This window comes from Pleurodeles waltl, chromosome 8 (assembly GCF_031143425.1).
Source record: "Pleurodeles waltl isolate 20211129_DDA chromosome 8, aPleWal1.hap1.20221129, whole genome shotgun sequence".
Lineage (NCBI taxonomy): Eukaryota > Metazoa > Chordata > Amphibia > Caudata > Salamandridae > Pleurodeles > Pleurodeles waltl.
The window spans coordinates 74166466-74186663 of NC_090447.1; the positions used below are offsets into that span (position 1 = coordinate 74166466).

The 20198-nt window shown below is 46.6% G+C and overlaps 1 protein-coding gene across 1 annotated transcript; it reads left to right on the forward strand.

Annotated features, from left to right (window-relative positions):
* The first annotated feature begins 1434 nt into the window (after positions 1-1434).
* LOC138249725 (secreted frizzled-related protein 2-like) lies at positions 1435-18346 on the forward strand. Its single transcript, XM_069203758.1, has 3 exons — positions 1435-2945; positions 9118-9195; positions 15293-18346. The coding sequence occupies exons 1-3, from the start codon at positions 2453-2455 to the stop codon at positions 15595-15597; spliced, it is 876 nt and encodes a 291-aa protein (XP_069059859.1). The 5' UTR covers positions 1435-2452; the 3' UTR covers positions 15598-18346.
* Positions 18347-20198: the final 1852 nt, after the last annotated feature.

A 20198-nucleotide genomic window follows, 5' to 3' on the forward strand; every position in this document is an offset into this window, starting at 1 on the left:
GTTGGTACTTACATCAAGAGCAAGTACTGTGAAGACGAAGAGATGACTGAGTGCAAGGGATTAGTTGTGCCTAACCAGTCATTCAGTTCTGTGTAAAACCCACTTGCTTAACCAGCATCCCTGGTGTCACCAACTTGGCCAGTGTGCCAACTTAGAAAGTGTGGGGGTACAAGAGGTGGGTGGATTGGAAGGACACTTCAGTTTACATCAGGGAGCCCTGGCCTGGGCACAGCTTCTTTGTGGGGCTGCTCAGAGCAGGGCAAGGCTTTGAGTGGGCCGGGTGCTGCCGCCGCTGACCACTGGCACTTTTAAAAACAGGGCATCGAAACGGGTCCCTATCGGGCTCTGTTTTCAAGCCATGGCTTTCATGTGCCATGCCCTGCCTGTGCAGACTGGTGAGGGCATGTTTAACAAAATGGCTCGGGCATCCTTACATGAGTCACACGGATTCTTCTGTCATCAATCTGGAAACTGACAAGTAATTGGAAGTGAAGAGATGTTATTCTCATATTTTAAAGGAATCCCGGCAGCCTCTATTCCCCTTTCCTCTCCCGGGGTCGGACAGAATGGCCACAGTCACTTACAAGCCTCTTGCAGCTGCTGTGAATGATTCTCAGCAGAGCTGTTGAAGAATTATTCCAGGTCATCAGGGCAGGGCTGCAGGACAGAGCCGGCACTATGAGGGGCCCCTGGCCCAGAGCCCCTGTGCCTTAAAGCGTCTCTGCCTCAGAGATGCCAGCCCCTCGCAGTGCACCCCTGAGCTCACGTCCCCTGTAGAACAGCAGTGCCCATTGAGGGCACCGGAGAGTCCCCTGGGCCTGGTCCACGGCGGAGCACAGGGTGGCCACTGTCTGCTCGCCTCGCCGTTTTACCCACATAAGTTTATTTTTCACGTGCAACAAAATGTTTTTGCGTTTTTCTTAACGTCCTCGGGAGCCTAGGTCCGAGAATTAAATGTATAGAGAGGGAGTGGACTCAGGGGTGAAGATTTGTGCGCTCTCGGCAGCATTTTAGACCCACTTGTTTATTTTTCACGTGCAACAAAAATGCTTTTGTCTTTTTTCTTAACCTCCACCGGGGCCAAAGCCGGAGAATAAACTATACAGCGGGGCAGTGGGCTCGGGGGTGGATTTGTGCGTTCTCAGCTGTGTTTCAGGCCGCTTCTCAGCAGCTGCTTGTGGGGGGATGGACCAGGGCCCTGGGCTGGAGGGCAGCTCTGTGGGAGAGGTGTAATTACACCCCGGGTTTACAGCCCCTCATAAGCCCGGGATTCCTGCTGGTAAGCCCCAGACAGCCCGCACCCCTCCGTAGCCTAAACATCAGGCGCAGGGGCCAGGTGCGCACCGGCCCCCAGGGAGCCACTCGGCCCGAACAACAGGCTTCTTTTTCGGAATATGTGGGGGCACTGCCAAGAGAGGGGAGCCAGGGCAGCCTGTTGCGACTCCGACTGGCCTGAAAGCTGCTGAATAGCTGATCCCCGGCCCGTGAGAGCCCCCAGGGCCCGGCTGTGGGCCGGGAGCCATGCCCTGCCCCTCCCGCGCCTGGAGGAGAGCACAGGGGGGAGCCTGTCTCTGAAAAGCTCAGACCTCCCTCCAGCCCCAGGCGAGGTAGCCCCCGGCCCAGGTGCAGAGCGAGGGAAGGGGCTTTCCAAGAAGTCGAACTCTGCATTTTAGCCCCAGACACGACATTCAGGGGACCATCGAGGGCGAATTTGGAGACAGCGACCGCAAGTAATGACTCTGTCTTTAAATCTTTACAAACTGAAATAGACAGCATTTGAGGAGATTTTCAAGAGAGGAGAAAAGGAAGAAACTGCTTTTGAAGCAAAAAAAGTAAATCATTGGAGGAAATTTTGGAGACTGCGAAAGAGAAACATTATTGGAGAACATTTTGAAGAGAGGAAGAAGAGAGCTGCCTCACACTTTTTTTGTGGACAGATATCTAAGATGGACAGTTGCCCAAAACCTAAGCCGGTCAGTGGTTGATGGTGTGTGCTGGATGTGACGCCCATGCTACATTATAACTGGAATCGCAACAAGTCGGTAACAATATCGGACCCTCTCTTTAGCTCACTTAGATCGCGTTGACTACGAGTGGAAGAGAACAGGAACTGAAGAAGGTGGTGTTTGCTGCAGAGGATGCCACCAACATCGGTCCTATGCTTGGAATAGGGGTGTCCCCTCTGTATGTTGAGACGATAGGGCGACAGGTACAACTTCAGCCATCTGGCCTGGACCCAGAGAAGACCTTGTGTCAACCTCCAGAGAAGAACAGCAACTATTGACTTAGGGACCCTGCCATGAGTCAGGCTTCCAACTCTCTATAAAACTGCCCTTGACCGGAAAGCACTTTTATTTTGAAGGCACTTGGAGTGGTGACCTTCGGGTACCTGGCCATTCAGGGTCTTTGGTTTCATTGGCACCATTGACTGTAGAGACACCAGAAGCGTCTCATGATGGGTCTTCTGACTGCCTTCTCTTTCCTGGTCCTGGGCTCCATGGTGGCACCGGCCCACATGTTCCCTTTCATCCTGACGCAGCTCAGTACCAGGAAGACCAGCTGCAAGGCCATCCCCAGCAGCATGAACCTTTGCCACGGCGTGGGGTACAACGAGATGAGGCTGCCCAACCTCCTCGGCCACGACACCCTGAAGGAGGCCACCCAGCAGGCGGGCTCCTGGGTGCCCCTGCTCTCCAAGCAGTGTCACAAAGACACCAAGAAGTTCCTGTGCTCTCTCTTCGCGCCGGTCTGCATCAGTGAGCTGGACGTGCCCGTCTTCCCCTGCAGGATGCTCTGCGAGGAGGTGCGGGATGGATGCATGCCTGTCATGGCAGCCTTTGGCTTCCCCTGGCCAGACATGTTCAACTGCAGTCAATTTCCACCAGGGAACGAGCTTTGCATCCCCACGGCCGACTCTGAGGACCAGATGTCAGTGGCGAGGAACGGTGAGTGAGGGCGGGACGGTTGCTTTTGATTGACAGAATGTCAAAATGGTAAGGGCAAGTAGAGGTAACATTGGAGGGTGGCACTAAAGGGTTATCTCCCACCAAACAAAATGCAGAAGGATCCAGTGTCTGGTGCCTCTTCCAGGTGGGTGTTCCCCCGCTAGAGTCCACTGGAAGGACTTGGGGCATAGAGGGTGTTGTTGTAAAGCCCTCTTCTGCTCTTCACACTCTTCTCATGTTCTTATAAACAGGGGGAATGAGACATGACCCCTTAGTTGTGTCTCTACAAATCTTAACCTGTTCCCAGCATTAAAGTATACCCCCTGGTGGTGCATTGGGTGGTGGATTCCACTAGATCTAGGATGATCTCAGGGGGGGGGGCAGTGGCGTCTGCAAAGAATCTGAGGCTAATCTGCAGGCCACTGATGTGGACAAGCCAAAGCAGCCTTTCATCTTTCCACGTTTGATAAAAGGAGTGCCATTGAGATGGCTAATAATAGCGTCTCCTCTGTTGGCCCCAACAGGAAGTTCAGTGTGTGTTGTGCATTAACCACACGAGCAATATGTCATTGTATCATCAGTAGTATAATTTGTGCCTGGAATGGTACAGGCAGCTTGGTGGCTGAGAGCCAGCACCTTCCATCCCTAAGAAACCTCAAGCGTCTCCTGGTGCCAACAGGGAGCGGTGTCCTCCACTCTGGGACATCTTAAGGATTTTGGGGGCCCTGAGTCAAACATATTTGGGGTACCCAGTTCAGACCAGCTTTGAATGTATGATCCAGTTTTAGCTCTTCCATGCCCTCTTTGGCCAGGTCACTGACAGCGCACAGGCACACCGGTCCAACTTCTGGGGGCCTGATTCACAAAGGTATAGTTACACTTTTGTGTAAGTTTACGTTTTGTTTGGTATTCACAAAGGGATTTATTTATGAGTGTGGGTTCTCCGCACATAGACTCCACTTGTAAATATACTACTCGTAAATCCCGTTGTGAATAGCAAACAATCGTAAACTTACACAAAAGTGTAAACTTACCTTTGTGAATCAGGCCCTAAATTTGTTTACATCTAATGTTCGGGTATAGTGACGTGTGTATTCAGTATTGCAACACAGCAGCAGCTCACTCAAATTATTGCAAATAATCTCTGTGTCCCCCTCCCGTTTTATCTACGTGAGGTTCTGTTTTGCTCTAAAAGAAACTTTTTCTAATGACGTTGCATGAAACATAAACACAGCTTTTCTCTGCAAAGTGTCTGTAGTAGACTCACATCACTCACATTACAAATAAATTAAAGGAAAACGGTATTCAAAACAACATTTTGAAGAATTATTCAAGGTCATCAGAGCAGGACTCGGCAGAGCAGACCTGGCTCTGTCAGGGCCCCCCCGAAAAGCTGGGGTCCTAGACCTGAGCCCGCTTTCCCCAGCCTTAGGACGTCTCTGCCTCCACCCTGTTCAAGGTTTGGCCTCACTCAGAGGCGGGACAGACTCTTCCCTTCCAAAGTGTGCCCTGTTTGGAGTGGGACAGGCGCAGAGTATAGACCAGGACAGATGTGCCGGGGCCATTACATATATGTGCAGGACAATGTCACATGCCGGGGCCACTCCTCGACAGAGCAATGATTTCGTGCCAGTGTGATTGGTACCTGCCAGTCAGTGGCCACATAGGGAATTCTGCCTGTTATCACCATCATGTCCAGCGGCCTCCAGGGGGCAAATTACAAATATACATTTGTAAGCATGAATCATCAGTTACCCCTTTTTAGGTCGAGCGCGCAAGCGCTGTGACGTGTTGTAATCTATCTGTGGGCTTTTGATCACGCCCACTGCAAGCCGATCACTATCACTCGTTCGTGGGCTTGTCTTTCAAAAATCCTTTGTTATCATTGGTAAATGCTTTACATTTGTCCCTCCTTGGGGCAGTTTGGTTACCGCCTTGTTTAGGTCTGGCATTAGCCAAGACCTTTTGGTTTTACTAAATGTATAGATCTAATATACTTCCCTATAGGGGCCTCCAGCCAGTCCTTTTCAGATATTGTTCTGTTGTTGTGTCCATTACAGTTTTCTTCCAACTACTACAGCATGCAGCAGGGGGCAGTGGGTCAGCCCACTTCACCCATTGGCGGACCTCACTGTAATTGACAGGATGCTGCTGTTCCTTCACAATGAGCACATGCACTAAAAAGTAGTTCCCTTAATGCCAAAGGCTACTATAGCAGCATTTCTTTTTTGACATCCAAAAATATTTTTGGTCTTAGTCATTTTTTTTTCAAATAGTGGCGAGTCCCTCTACTAACACAACTTTACAAAAACTATGACAAACTAAAACAAGCATTGGCAAAGACAGAGGTCTGGACTAAATGCCAGACCTATTGGCTTTGCCAGTTTCTGTTAGAGAGGTATCTCATCACACTTTACCTCCATTGACTTGAGTTGAACTAGCGGTGGGTCAAAATGTGATTCTGTTATCGGTTATATTGGCTTCATGAAAAAGCACACCTGGGAGCAGCCTAAGCCCATTTCTAAATGAGACATGATGCTTTGACTGGTTGATAAAACCGACTTGTGCTTCAAACTAAACAATGCTATTGATCAGCTGACAGAAACCGTGTTCCCTCACAGCCATGTGCCTTCAGGGTGTGCCAGGTCTGCACTGCTGTGTGTACCCAAGGTGTGTGCTGGTGTAGGCCCCTCGCATCTGAAAAGGTTGTTTCTCTTGACTCAAGTCATTAAAAAGTTCTAACTTGTTATTGTTGGCTCGGGATGCACGCCGGATCCTAAGCATTTCCATCCATATCATCGGACACCTGGGGGTAACAAGTTCCGTACAGATGGTGTGTGGGTCCACATAATGTGTTTTCAGTGGTGATTGTGCAGTTTTATATATTTCAGATAGGTTTGCGGATAGAATCAGCGTCAGCGACCCCCTCGAGCCTGTGCTAGCTGCTGTTTTTAAAGGACACCTCAGTTAGCAAGTAATAGAAGCAACGGGCGCACAGTGTGATCTGAGGCGCATCATGTGCAGAACACATACAGAATGTTCGCTCCCAGCAGTCAGCAACAGCCTTTAAGCCCCCTCCCTCCACGACCCCGGGGAATATCAAGCAAGACCATGAGAGTCTTTTTTACCCTGTCTGCCACAGCCTTTTACCTGTCTACCTGTAGCCACATGGTGGTGGAATTTAACGCGACTCTCATCCTTCAAATGCTGCCCTGGGGGGCTCCTCAACACTGCAATGCTGCCAGCTTGTACTCTATTGAAGTGCATTGTGTCAGAGGCCTAAAACAGAAACCTGCCCTCGACAAACTATGGGGGTTGAACAAGGGTCTGAACCTCCAAATAACTGCTAAGTGGACTCTTTAATCATTAGACTTCAGTGAGGCCCATTGCCAGCTCCTCCCAACCCCAAGAACCTACCTGTGGTTCTGCTGGAGACCGCCGGATGTCTTCTGACCGCCTCGGACTTAGATACTTTTTATATTTAAAGCTGCACAGATAGATGGTATTTTGGGCAGAGGCCTGAAAGGAGGAAAGGGGCTGGGACCGCCCTGGGCCTCTCAGAGGCACCGTTCACCTCAGCCCTGCTATTCACTAGCTGCAGGAGTACAACTTCACTAACAATTCCTGAAACAGACACCACCTACTGGGGACAGCCAATGACTCTTACAGCTTTCCCATCATGTAAACTAAAAGTCGAACATCTGACATTGTACAACAGTAACGCGATTGCAAGTGCATCTTAATTCTCACAGCCTGTGCGGTCTAGTATTCTGACTTCAGGATTTATGCCATTAGATGGGTCTGCTCTGGGCGTCTTCAGGCGTGTGCACTGCAATGGGGGGCAGCGTTAAATGAGTGACAGGACAGGAGGGTGCAATACCATGTCCACCTCAAAAAGAGTGACATCAGATCCACCACCTTGAACCCAAACAGGCAAGAAGTGGGGTGAGTACTCACCTGACATTGGACAACTTGAGCTCTCGGCACCAGGGGATGGACCAGTGATGTGTGGCCCTGGTTTGGTGCCAGGTGCACCAGGGGATGGATCAGTGATGTGTGGCCCTGGTTTGGTGTCACGTGCACCAGGGGATGGATCAGTGGCGTGTGGCCCTGGTTTGGTGTCACGTGCACCAGGGGATGGATCAGTGACGTGTGGCCCTGGTTTGGTGTCACGTGCACCAGGGAATGGATCAGTGACGTGTGGCCCTGGTTTGGTGTCACGTGCACCAGGGAATGGATCAGTGACGTGTGGCCCTGGTTTGGTGTCACGTGCACCAGGGGATGGATCAGTGACGTGTGGCCCTGGTTTGGTGCCACGTGCACCAGGGGATGGATCAGTGACGTGTGGCCCTGGTTTGGTGCCACGTGCACCAGGGGATGGATCAGTGACGTGTGGCCCTGGTTTGGTGCCACGTGCACCAGGGGATGGATCAGTGACGTGTGGCCCTGGTTTGGTGCCACGTGCACCAGGGGATGGATCAGTGACGTGTGGCCCTGGTTTGGTGTCACGTGCACCAGGGGATGGATCAGTGACGTGTGGCCCTGGTTTGGTGTCACGTGCACCAGGGGATGGATCAGTGACGTGTGGCCCTGGTTTGGTGCCACGTGCACCAGGGGATGGATCAGTGACGTGTGGCCCTGGTTTGGGCCCACGTGCACCAACAAACAAAGCTCTGCCCCCTGCACTATGTCTCCAAGTTAGCACAGGTGATGAGGCCACACAGAAGAGACACAGATGAATGCATAAGTGGCTGTCTGATCTTAGGTGCCACAAACCCTGATGGAGTCCTCCAGTGCTCTCCCTAAGTGGGCTGGTGCAGCTGCTGATGGCACGGTGCCTGGTGCCCTGTCGCGTGTACATGCAACAGCAGTCTGGCCTTCCTTTGTTAAAGACTATGGTCCCACCCTGGACCGATGCACAATTTGGTTGCGCTCGAGCATTTCGTCCATATCTCTTTTCAAAGGACATCCGGGAATCATACTACATGTGTGCCACTTCCTGGATAGTGCACATCTGGAGCCTCATTACGTGGCTCCTGCTACGTCTCACAGACCCCAGAGGAGCAGGGGACGGGTTAACAGACCTCACAAAAGGGACCTTATATTCTGACCCTGAGTCTGTCTCCAAGAACCTCTTGCCTGCGTGCTTGCTTCAGTTATATGGAGCATATATATGGAGCATGTATATGGTCTCAAGTATTTATGTCATTTGCATGTGGCTACTCCATGCAATGACGGATGCCCTTTTGCGAATGCAGGACCAAAAAACTTGTCGTCCATGCAGTGGGGTCCACAGAAGCAGGTGCCGCACCTTCTGAAATGCCAAAGTGCCCCAGAGTGAAGAAATGGCCACAAACTGGTTGTGTGCTTCCTGGTGAGTTCTCATCGGGGAGCACTGTGAGGCCTCTGCTTCCTTGGGGGGGTATGAGGATGTGACTTGGGAGAAAGAGCTCATCGGATATGCAGGCCTGTATACAGGGATACATGAAGGACCGGTTTGGCAGATTTAAGCTATTCAACTGTACTGATGTCTGTGCAGTCAGCAAATCAGGTTGTTCCCCCCATGTTCTTCAAATTCTCTAATTTTTAGGTCGAGCATAGCAGCGCGTAAGTGTTGCTTTTCCAATGTGTTGTTATCTATTTGGGCTTTTAAACAGGCCCACCTCATGCCCATCACTATCACTCGTTCATGGGCTCGCCCTTCAAAAATCCTTTGTTATCATTGATAAATGCTTTACATTTGTCCCGCCTTGGGGCAGTTTTGTTACCGCCTAGGACACCGACCCCGTTACATGGCTAATTGCACTTTTGCCGATACGTTTGACTGTGAGCAAACTTTTCCTTTTTTGTGTCTCTCCTTCACGCTCATGCCATGGCACTTTGAATCAGCTCGCTTATGTGAAACTGTTTTATTTTTCATTTTCAATTTATGTGGCAAGAAAAGTCCAGTTAGGATTTTGCAACACTAATAGCTCTAACTCGAGCAAACGCGATACCCATTGCATTGCAAATGCTTGTTCTGGTTTTGCCATGGTTGGACATTCTCCGAAGCCATACCCATCTAGCCAATGCCCGTGGGAGTCAGAGCCATCATTGAGGTACCACCTTGCCTTCAACATGTGTGGAACTGCATTTGGATCTTGCTAAATTGCGTATATTTCTCCCCGACCAGATAACCCATGTGCTGCCTGCATAAACCGAGGAGAAAATGAGAAGGAGTTTCTGGAAAACTTCTGTGCCAAGGATTTTGGTGAGTAGCCCACATATTTCTGAATGTCATAAATGGTTCTTCTGTGAGCATATTCATTGTCTGGTTAGTCCGCCTAAGACTGTTCTTAGCAGCGAGTGGGTTCTAATTTTTAAGGTGTTGGTTTGCAGTCAGCAGAACATGCCCTTGGTAGACACTGACAACACAATAGGACATATGCACATTTATGAAAGGGGCATCGCGTAGTGCCAAGAAACATTTCCAAGAAGATAAACAAATACTAGGTGGATTTACTGTGCAAGAAGCCCGATAATTAAATAAAAGAAATGGACTTTGCCATTTACAGGCAGAGAAATAAGGATGATACGGAACAATACATGCAATTTTGTATGTGTGTATGTGGTGCTTGTACAGCATAAGCGCTGTACATTGTCAAAGGCAAAGATTCAGTCAACAAGTGATTGGATGGTACCTGGCTTGCAAGAGCAGAAGTGGATTGTTACTCTACCATGCAGTGTGTTTTTTTAAACAAGTAATCATAATAGTCCAAGGTCAGCTCATGGAAACAATGGGCCTGATTACAACTTTGGAGGATGGTGTTAATCCGTCTCAAATGTGACGGATATCCTGCCCACCGTATTACGAGTTCCATAGGATATAATGGACTCGTAATACAGTAGGTGGTATATCCGTCACATTTGGGACGGATTAACACCGTCCTCCAAAGTTGTAATCAGGCCCAATGTCTCTTTTGCAAGCACAACATGTGCAGGGCTTTTCCTTCTCTGGTGATCCTGCCTTCTGAAGGTATTTGTCTTTTCATTAGTAAACTATTGACAAATTTTTGGAGCAACACTTAAGGGTGGATGCTTCTCATGGTGAGGTGCTCTCAGGGGTGTAGTTTCAGGGGGGTGTTTTGGGTGTTACACCTCCCTAATAAATGTATTATGTAGTAAATAGTTGGGATCAGCTGCTTCAAGTCGGGTTGGTGAGGTGTCTCATCTAGGATTTTTACTCTCTCTCTCTTTCTCCCTGTTCTGAAGTTCTTTAAAAATGTTGGCTCTTTTGTTTTAAGTACTACTAACAATCCACACTGCTCCCAGTTTCCCCGGCCCTTTAACCCCCGCTCATGTCCTGCTTCTCAGATAATGTATGTTAACAAGATATGCACGCGTGATTGTTGGGAAATGTGAAGCTCACTCGCCCCCAATCTTACTGACCAAACTACACCCCCGGGTGCTCCAGCTCAATTGATCTGGTTTCAAAGGCAGGCTGTGGATGGAGAGAAGTCTCTGTCTCACAAGGTAGATGCTCAAAGAGCACAAAGAAACTGCTTAAGAAAAAGGTAATTGGGGTGGTGTTCATCTCTAATGTCAACTCGGGAATACCGTGCGACCAGAATCCCATGGGCAAAGTATGGAGAACCAACATATTGTGAAGGGAAGTGCAAAGGTGTACTTTAAATATATGTACCTTGGCAATGTACACATCTTCAAGGTACGTAGATGTGGGGTTATTAATACATCTATACTTACTTATACACGCTTGCCTTCTCAATATTTTGGCCCTCGATATTTTGGCCATGATATTCTGGTAGCACAATGTTTTTGATGTCACTATTTTGACACACAATAGATGGGGCTATTATTGAAAGTGAACTGGTTTACGGCGTTCAGAAATGGGTATCTTTGGAACATGAGTTCTTCATGGCAGTAGGTCGTGGCAAAACAACTTCCCAGCCCTGAGAGGCAAGGACAGATTCCGGATAGCGACACAGTTGAAGTCCAAAAATTCAAAATGGATAAAAAAATCCCTGGAATCAAATAGATGTTCCACAATGTCAAGCTAAGTGATGGCGGGGAGTTAGACTTTTTTAGTATGACCTTAACAATAATTGTGGATTTTCAGTTTTAAATTGTTTACACTTTATCATCAGTATTAGACCTGGCCTGATGCTAAAAAACAAAACTCTGCCCAGGCTTCTCATGTACAGAACATGGGGAGGCCAGGGCCTTAGTGGGGGTGTACTTCAGGGGAAACAGGGAGTTGGGCATCCCTGTCTGAGATGATGCTCTGCTCACCTCTCACTGGGTCCATGAATCCCAAAACAAAAATAGTCCTTTCTTTATCTTTTTGGGGGTGGTAACTGCTCCTCTGACACCCTTCCCAACGTCGCTAGGGACAAGGAATGCTCCTCTGAGCCATCGCTGACCCCTTTTCCAGGACACAGGCTGGAAAAGGCATCCCGTATGGCCACCACAACAGAAACTTCCAGTTACTGTTAGCCAATCAGATCATCCAATTTCGCAGACCTTCCAAGGTTCCACAAACTAACATTCAAGATATATAACTTATTAACCGTTGGTGCCTGCCTATACCTTTTAATAAAATGACTATTTCAAAAACATACCAAACAGATTTCCATCACATCAGAAAAAGGCCTTATTCTGAGTGATGTTCATGTTTTATGCCAAGTTTGGGGTAAATCCGTTCAGCAGACTTTGCTATAGCGAACAGCAAACATTTCTATGTGAATGACAAGGTTTTTGACACCCTCCCTTTCAACTCTCTGTGCCTGGATGGCACTGTATAAAACAGTTAAAGTGAAGTTGTGGCTATGGTTGGTTACAGCACCTTAATGGATGTTTAAATAAACTCTAAAATTCACTTGAAAACAGTTAGTGTGAAGTTATGGATACCAACTAAACCTAAAAACCAAATAAATCCACCAGTTATGGTTTCTGGACAGATTTCATGGAGATTCGTTGAACAGTGCCAAAGTTATTACGAAAATAAAAAACACAGCTGTACAATGGAAACTCCCTGACAGCTTTATCTTCCTTCATCACAACTTGCAAAGACTTATGAGCAGAAGTAAGCGGTTCCCATGCACTTATACTTGATGACACACATCCTGATGGCTTTCATCCACAGCTATCACTCAACGATTTCCCGGAACCAGATCCTCCAACAGCTGTTTAGTGTGATTCCATGACTGAACACCAAGCAGGAATAGGGCCTGGTTACGACCTTGGCGGAGGGGTTACTCCTTCACAAGTGCGACGGATATCCCGCTCGCCGTTTTACAAGTTCCATAGGATATAATGGAACTTGTATTACGGCAGACGGGATATCTGTCACGTTTGTGCCCCTCGTTGGGCTGGCACGGCAATGCACAACAGGCCCCTCAAGGAGGCTCTGTGCAGGAGGTCCTTAAATTAAAAAATCAGCCAAATGTAGACATTTCTGGACTAAATATGTGAGTGGAGTAGAATGACCAAAATGGTGAGAACAACAATTAAAATTAACTAAACGAACCTCTAAATGGATTATTTAATTTTATGAGGGCCTTTGTTAAGAATAAAAACAATTGGGATCTGGGGGAAATAAGGTTCCATAAGATCTTATCTAGGTCAACTTGTGTCTTGTTCTCTTGGAGTCCCTAAGGAGATCAGTGGCAATTCATCCAGACCAATTATTTAATGCCTAATCTACTTATCGGTCTGTGTCTATTTGCAGAAATATTGAAAAAGCGCACCCATACGGACCAACACTTAGTGTCACACAAGTAAAAACAAACGTTATCCCTACACTCAAGGGCTTTGATGTTTTGCTGTAAAAGGGCCTGAAAGGTGAAAGACAAGAAAACAGAATGGCACATAATATACCCAATCTCTTCTTTAGTTGACTCCTGCGGCAGACATTCCTGCTCTTAGGACCTGCCCCTAGCATCCCATTCATCCAAGCCTCATTGTGCACGGCTGAAGGCCACACATTGCATGGGTTGGTCGAAGAGACAGGCCACAGGCATCCATTGCCTGCCTGAGACATTTGGCCAAGTTCAGCAGGGGTGCCCACAGAGCCTTGCCAAACTCTCAATATAGCCTACCCCTGCTGCACAGTGCACACTGCCATGCACAATTGATGCCCAGGGTTAGGAAAAGATGCCCCAACCCAGATAAATAAATAATCCTTTCCCCTCCTTAGCAACAGTCCCCCACTAAGGCATGGGATCCAAATTCTGGCCCACTGTAAATCATTGGTCAACCACTGTCATCCTTTTTGGAGGCCAATGTTTGTTTAGGTTTTCATGTGTACCGAGGACTCCGCACAACCACAAAACAACATATTTGTGACTATGTAAATCAAAGCAAATGAGAAAAAATTGATGGTTCTAGACAAATGGATTCCAGAGACATTGGCGGAAAAGCGTCAACCACTAACTTGTTATTTTGGGAACCATTCTGTTTGGAAGAGAGCAGAGCATGGTTTTTGCACTGATGAGGGCTGATGAGGTTCATCTCCGTCTGAAGGCATTTAATGTAAACTTGGTGATGGTATGAAAGCCTGAGTGGCCTCAGTGTGGGGAGCCTGCTCACTACCAAAATATTGTGAAGGTAAATATTCAAAGATCAGTGGTGCTTTCCCCTTTGCTGACTTAAAGTTATAAGTATAGCCCCCTATGCCATTTGTTACCAACTGAAAACTGGACCTTTAATTCAGGACTTAATTCATTTAAGTTCCCACTGGGTGGAAAATGAGGGCTTTGCTCAGTAATTCAAGTGAGGCTTTCACCTTTGCTGTCTTAAAGTTCATTCAGTTGGGGCATCAGCCTTTAAATACTCCTGTTTACCCAGAGGATCCAGTCCCTAGCTCCACCAATGCTATAGCAAGAAAGAGAATTAGCAAGAGATGGGGTGGGGTTTCTGTTTTTTTTTTTTAATTATCAGACACCACCTGCCATTCCTCTTGGATTAGAGTTTGAATCTCTTGGTGCATTTCCTTCAGTCTACCTCGGCGGCAACCACCAAACCTTGGGCCCACTGCACATTGAGTAGAGTCCCTGAAAACATGCAAGTGCCCCTGTGATTAGCTAGCTAGTTGTGGGAAAACAATTATATTGTCCAGCAAAATTTCCCCAAAGGATGTCTAAAAATTTAGAGATGATAAAGACAACGATGTAGGCAGTTCAAAACATGAATTTTTGCATTGCCTATAATTTACTAAACCCCAAAGCTTCGCTCACTGATTTAAAGTTATTTATTTGGACATCCAGTAATTTTGTCCCTAAACTTAAGCTTGTCACTTTACATTTTGGAAAAAATAAACTCTGTTATTCTTAAGAATAGCTTAATATTCATAAAAATAAACTCACTTTTGTCATGAAATGCCAGCTTGTCATTTTTGGTGGTTGCGTATTCGGTGCACATACATCAATTTGCCATTTTCGTCAAATGCCTGCGTGTACTATTGCCATGCATGGATTCATTTGGCCTTGGCTCAACCTCTCATATTATGAAAGCCCACAGTATGCGGAGAAGTAACACTTTTCTGCTGAGGCAGCAGTGTAACACGTGTAGGCATCACTGTCCCATGGATATCCACAAGAGGTCAAAAGTAGCATTATTACGCAAGGGCCATCATCATACAAGGGGCTGAGACCGTTCATGCCACAAGAGTCAAAAATATGTCCCAATTACTACCATTGTGCCAGAGCCCAGCGTTATATTTGGAATAGGCACCATTAAGCTTTGGATGCCCACTGTATGCTAAGAATTGGAACCATTATGAGAATTGGAACCATTATGCCAGAGACCAGCATTATTTTACGGGTGGGCACCATCAGATCATGGGTGCACAAAGTTAGCCAAGAATTACCACCAGCATGCCAGGGTTTCCCTTCAAAAAGCCTGTTACACCAAAGATATTTGATTGTTCTTATGATGGTGGGTTAACCTGGTAAAGAATTTTGTTTTGCAACTGGAGAATGTTGTTGGGTCCTTCTTTTAAAATGTGGTATTATTGCCACTCACTGGGGGATATTTTCTACATACAAAATATTGTGAGAATGCCGCCAAAACCTGGAACTCCCTCCCCGTCGACCTACGACTGACCCAGGACCTCCTGACCTTCAGGAAACGCCTCAAGACCTGGTTATTTGAGCAGTAGCAACCCTTCCCCCTCCCCCCCCAGTGCCTTGAGACCCTAACGGGTGAGTGGCGCGCTTTACAAGTGATTGATTGATTAATTGATTGATATTGACTATACAATTGCATAAAATCATCAGCAGTGTGTATGCTATCCCTGTGTCTGGAGGGTTTTAATACAGATGTGCTTGTTTGTGGTCTCTTGCCTCCAGCTTTGAAGATGACCATCCGAGTGGTGTCCAGCCTGGATGGAGACCTGATGGTGATCCCTGAGGTCAGGAGCCGGACCCTGTACCGGCACGAGGGATGGACAGAAGAAGAGCTGAAGAAGACAGTGCTATGGCTGACAGACGGCGACACTTGCAGTTGTGAAGAAATGAAGGAGCCAGGCGCCATCGTTCTGGCTTTAGGGCACAAGGTAGATAATCGGCTGGTCATCTCCTGGGTGAGGAAATGGCAAAAAGGCGAGAAAGATCTGAAGAAGTTTACCAGGGTTGTGCGGAAAATGCATTGCTAATTCAGGGTTGACACCTGGATAGTGCTTTAGCTGCAGAGCTCATATCCAGCTAATTTGTTGGGGTTTCTATTCCTTGTCGGGACATCAGCAGCATTAATTTTAAGAAGAGGACGCCAATCGTTCCTAACTTTACCTTTTTAATTTTTTGTAGACACTCTGCGCGTATATTTTAATTATTCCTGTTAGTTTTTTAGCAAAGGTGGCACCTTTGTTGTTGTAGTTAAAGAAAGCTGAAACTCTAGTCATTGTCTGCACCTTGTTATATTTTTATTGGACACCAGTACAACTTCTCCCCTGGCACAGCTGGCCCTCAGGTGGGATGATAGCTTAAGAGCTGGTAAAACAGAACATCGATGCCTTATTTTTTGGGGGAAAGTGTATGAATGACATAGATCAATTGTTTACAAGTTGAAACACTATAAGTTTACTATACTTTCACTTTCACGATGCACTAATCTGTCATTAACAGATGTGTTTCACGGTTCTTTTGAGATGAGACAATTTTGTGGGGCCATATCTTTCACGACCCATACCTTACAGCTGTTAGTGGCCTTGATACCGTCATTTGAGAGCACCCTGCCAGCCACTGAGAAGTAAAGTTTGTAAAGTCACCACAATATGGAATGATATGCCTTCGATATTTGTTTGGAAAAGCTGCCTTCCTGATTGGCTGAGACAGTTATCTAATAATGACACCATAGAATGTCACTTCAAGTGGAACTCAGGGTTATAGCTTTCAAGATAAATTATGTTTAGTATGAGGACTGAGTGAATACTGCTCATCACTGGAAAGAATCAAGGCAGACGAAATCTCAAGCAAGCGTTGCGCTTTACGTCTACCATCTGCACACCAACCCAATCTCCACCGACTCGTTACGTTAGAAGAGATGTGGCTGCTAGCCTTTTGTGACCTTCTCGATGCAGGAGCATTACACAAAGAGCACATCTGAGAGACGAAGCGGAGCAAAGGATACATGCTTGGGTTAAGAAAGGTGTAGGTTGTGGGATTTAGGAGGACTGGAGATGAACATTTTATATAGGAATCTTAGGCCATCGGTTCCTCCACCCATAGACAGTGGGTGAAGGTGGACATCTCATACACTGATGTCCAGAGTTCACCCCGGCGGCCCAAAATTCACTTTTCATAAGTATTTAGCTGAAAAGACATGGTATGGCAGCCACAATCTCAGACGTTCAGTGATCGCAGTATGTCAGAGCCCTTTTCTAGGTGGTCCATTGAGGCATGCTTTAATTACAGCACAGGAAGAGAGCAAGTTGGGTGAAGGTTGATTGGGGATGGCTGGAGAGATGCCTGGTGTTTACATTAGTAGGCACTTGAGCGGTGGGTCCATTGTGTACATTTTGGGGAACATGGAAACATTCTTAGTGCTGAGAAGGAAATTGTTGCATCTCATGTAGCAGACGAAGAACCACGCTCGCTGCAGTCAGTCTACTACACAGCCCGTATGAAAAACCAAAACACGGCAGAGAGGGCAGTTCTGCGTGAAGGAACCCACAGCCGTGGTGTCCTTGCAGGATCCCAAGACCACACATGAAAAGAAGTTGTGCGACTCACAGGCCATTGGAACATCACACCTCTTCCTTTGGTATAGATGTTGCGGGCTTACTTGCGGTCCATCAATTTGATGTTCAGACAGTTCAAGTGTAAAAGCAAATTTGGGTTCAGTGCATGAGTTACTTATACCTTACCTTCTCCTTACACAGCCTTGCTTTGGTGAGGTGCCCTGGTGGACTCTGCGAGGCACATCCTTAGAACAGGATGTGCAAGTTAGCAACAACAGCCTCAATTAACAGATCCTCACTATACCTGGGTAACTAAAGTGTGCAAATCTCTACCCCCAACCAAAAAAAAGACCAGAACCTGAATTCTCAACACCTTTGCTACAAATGGGCTGCAATCTGTACAAGAAGACACGAGTGGCAGGGTCACAGTGAGGTGGAGACTGCGGATTCAAACAAGAGTTGGTCAACATGTTCAGAGTGACATGGGGGAATGCTTTTTAATGTTTTGTTAATGTTGCTGCAACACAGGCCTTGCTGTATATTAACAGAACCTTTTTTGTGCATTATGGTGAATGGGAAGGTACATGTGCAAGGCCTGAGCTAATGTGAGCTTGATAGAAATGCAGACTATTAAAACTGCATGTGCTTGATTACCACATACTTTTCTGTTGCTGATAATACCTGGCCAGAGTAGGGATTGTTCCACCCTCTGCAGCATCTAGCATTTCATGGTAGCTAGAGATGCATTTCAGTTTAGAATGACCTTGTGTAACTAAAACAGACTCAAAGAAGATAAAGCATCTCCAATGAGATTCCTGAAACTATAACCAAGTCTATCTTCTGCAACAAGTACAAGAGCCGAGCAGGGAGCCCTCTCCACCCCACCATGTGTTAAAAATGTATAAAATGTACCATTGTTTGGGGTTGGGCAAGCCAGATGGACAGGTTACTAGAGGGACCTCCAGCTTCTAGCCTAATAGCATAATGTATATGGGGGCTATACATGACTGCATAGAACTCAAAGCCAGTAATAGATGTGGTCAGCAGTCAGTAACCTATATAGAGTTTTAGGCTAATGGTGTAGGGGTGTATAATGAAATATGATTGGTGTATATCTCATGCCAACTCTAATCATTGTTTTGCTGAGCTTTTGATATTTATTTTGGTAGTTCCTACATGCTGAGTAGAACAATACATAATAAATAATGAGTTTATTGTAAAAATACAGTACTTGTGTGTGTAATAATTTCAGAGTTTGGGGCCTGCCCATGAGAGGTCTCTGACAGGTCTGTCTGACTCATAGCACATCTATCCAAACAAGCATACATCATTCAAAGCGGTGAGCAACACCTGCCAATTCCCTTTTCTCCACAAATGTCACAGTTTCCTACTTGGGCTTAGGATGTCTACCGACTGTGTCCCCAATAATGTGGGAAACAGAGCATGGAGCCTTATGCGTGCTGTGATCTGTATGGATTTATTGAAACACCATTAACTTTCATAGAACACAACCTTATTCCACAGGAAGTTACCACACATAACACAGGAAGTACTTCATGACTGTTAACTTTGCCCAGAAAAACCTGGCCAACACTAACCAGCTATGTGCCACCCCTAGAAAGAGGTAGGTTAAACACAGAGGAGCCTGGGGAAATGCTGAATACTGCAACAGCGAGGCGCCGAGGTGACGGGCAGCATTCAAAACTGAGAACACTCAACCACCTACCATTATTCCACAGACTAATGATGTGATAATGAACTGTTGCCCAGCAAAGCAGAATGAAATTTCGTTTTAGATTGCTAGAAAAGTCTCAAAATCTCCTAAGTAACACTTTTAAACGCAACACTTCTCTATTAGTTCTAAAAATAAATTGTTAGAAAAAGGGATACTTCCCAAAGTGTTTATTCCCAAATACAGTGTAAAAGGGGTGAATGAATTAGAGGTTTGGGGTTACATATAGGGGCTAACGGTATGGGAAAAAGGTTTGAGGGTGTAGGGCTGAGAGTTGTAATTAGTTTACGTTTTGAGGTATAAGGCTCAGGCAGTGAGCGTCCAGGCGCGAAGGGTTAGAAGATAAGGTACCGGTTTATGGGTAAGATCGTAGGAATGAAAGAGTATGGGGGTAGGATATAGGGTTGAAGGTTTAGGGTTATAGGGCCATGGGCTTGGAGTGCAAGGGATATCTGTATAAGGTTGTGGTTTTAGGATATAGGGATCGCGGGCATGGAGTTAGCGATTAAGGGGCAGCTCTATAAGAAAGTGGCGCATCAGTCCCGATGCACCACTTTTCTGGCATCCCCCAACCACCACCTAACGACACCATGGTTGCGCCGTATTTATAATATGGGCAACCATGGTGGTCATTAGCACAATAGCGTCACAATTTCTGACGCTATTGCGGCGCTTTGCTGCACAAGCGTAAACATTGTTGACACCAGTGCAGCAAAACAGAGGGAGGCCCATAGATTAATGAGCACGCGTTAAAAACGACGGAAAAAATGGAGCAGTGAAATGTTGTAAATTTCACTGCGCCATTTACGGCCCCTGCATACATTATGCCTGATGCAAGCATAATGAGGTGTAAGGGGTCACAGAGTGGCACAATGCAAGCATTGCACCACTTTGTAAATATGGCGCAGGGAAATTGCCTCCTTAACTCCACATTAGTGTAACAAAATGACACTAGTGTGGCGCAAGCAGGCACAAGGGGCTTGTAAATATGCCCCTAACAGTGCATGGTTTAAGTGTTTGTGGTATCAAATTAAGGGTTTGGGGAAGCGGTAAGGGTTTGGGATACCGGGTTGCAATTCAAGGCATTGGTATATAGGGGTTTAGCAATTAGGGTATAGAGTTAGGGTCTACAGTTGAGAGTTTCAGGTACAAGATTTAAGGGTATTGGATTTATAGGGTTAAACCTATGGGGTAAATGGTTGAGTACACAGGTTAAGTATGTGAGTTATGAGTTTGGGATACAGGATTAAGGAATTGACGTATAGCGTTAACGGTATGGGGTTAAGGCTTAGAAACAAGAGTTAGAGGTTAAAGGTTAAGGGTATAGACTTATTGAAGAGTATCA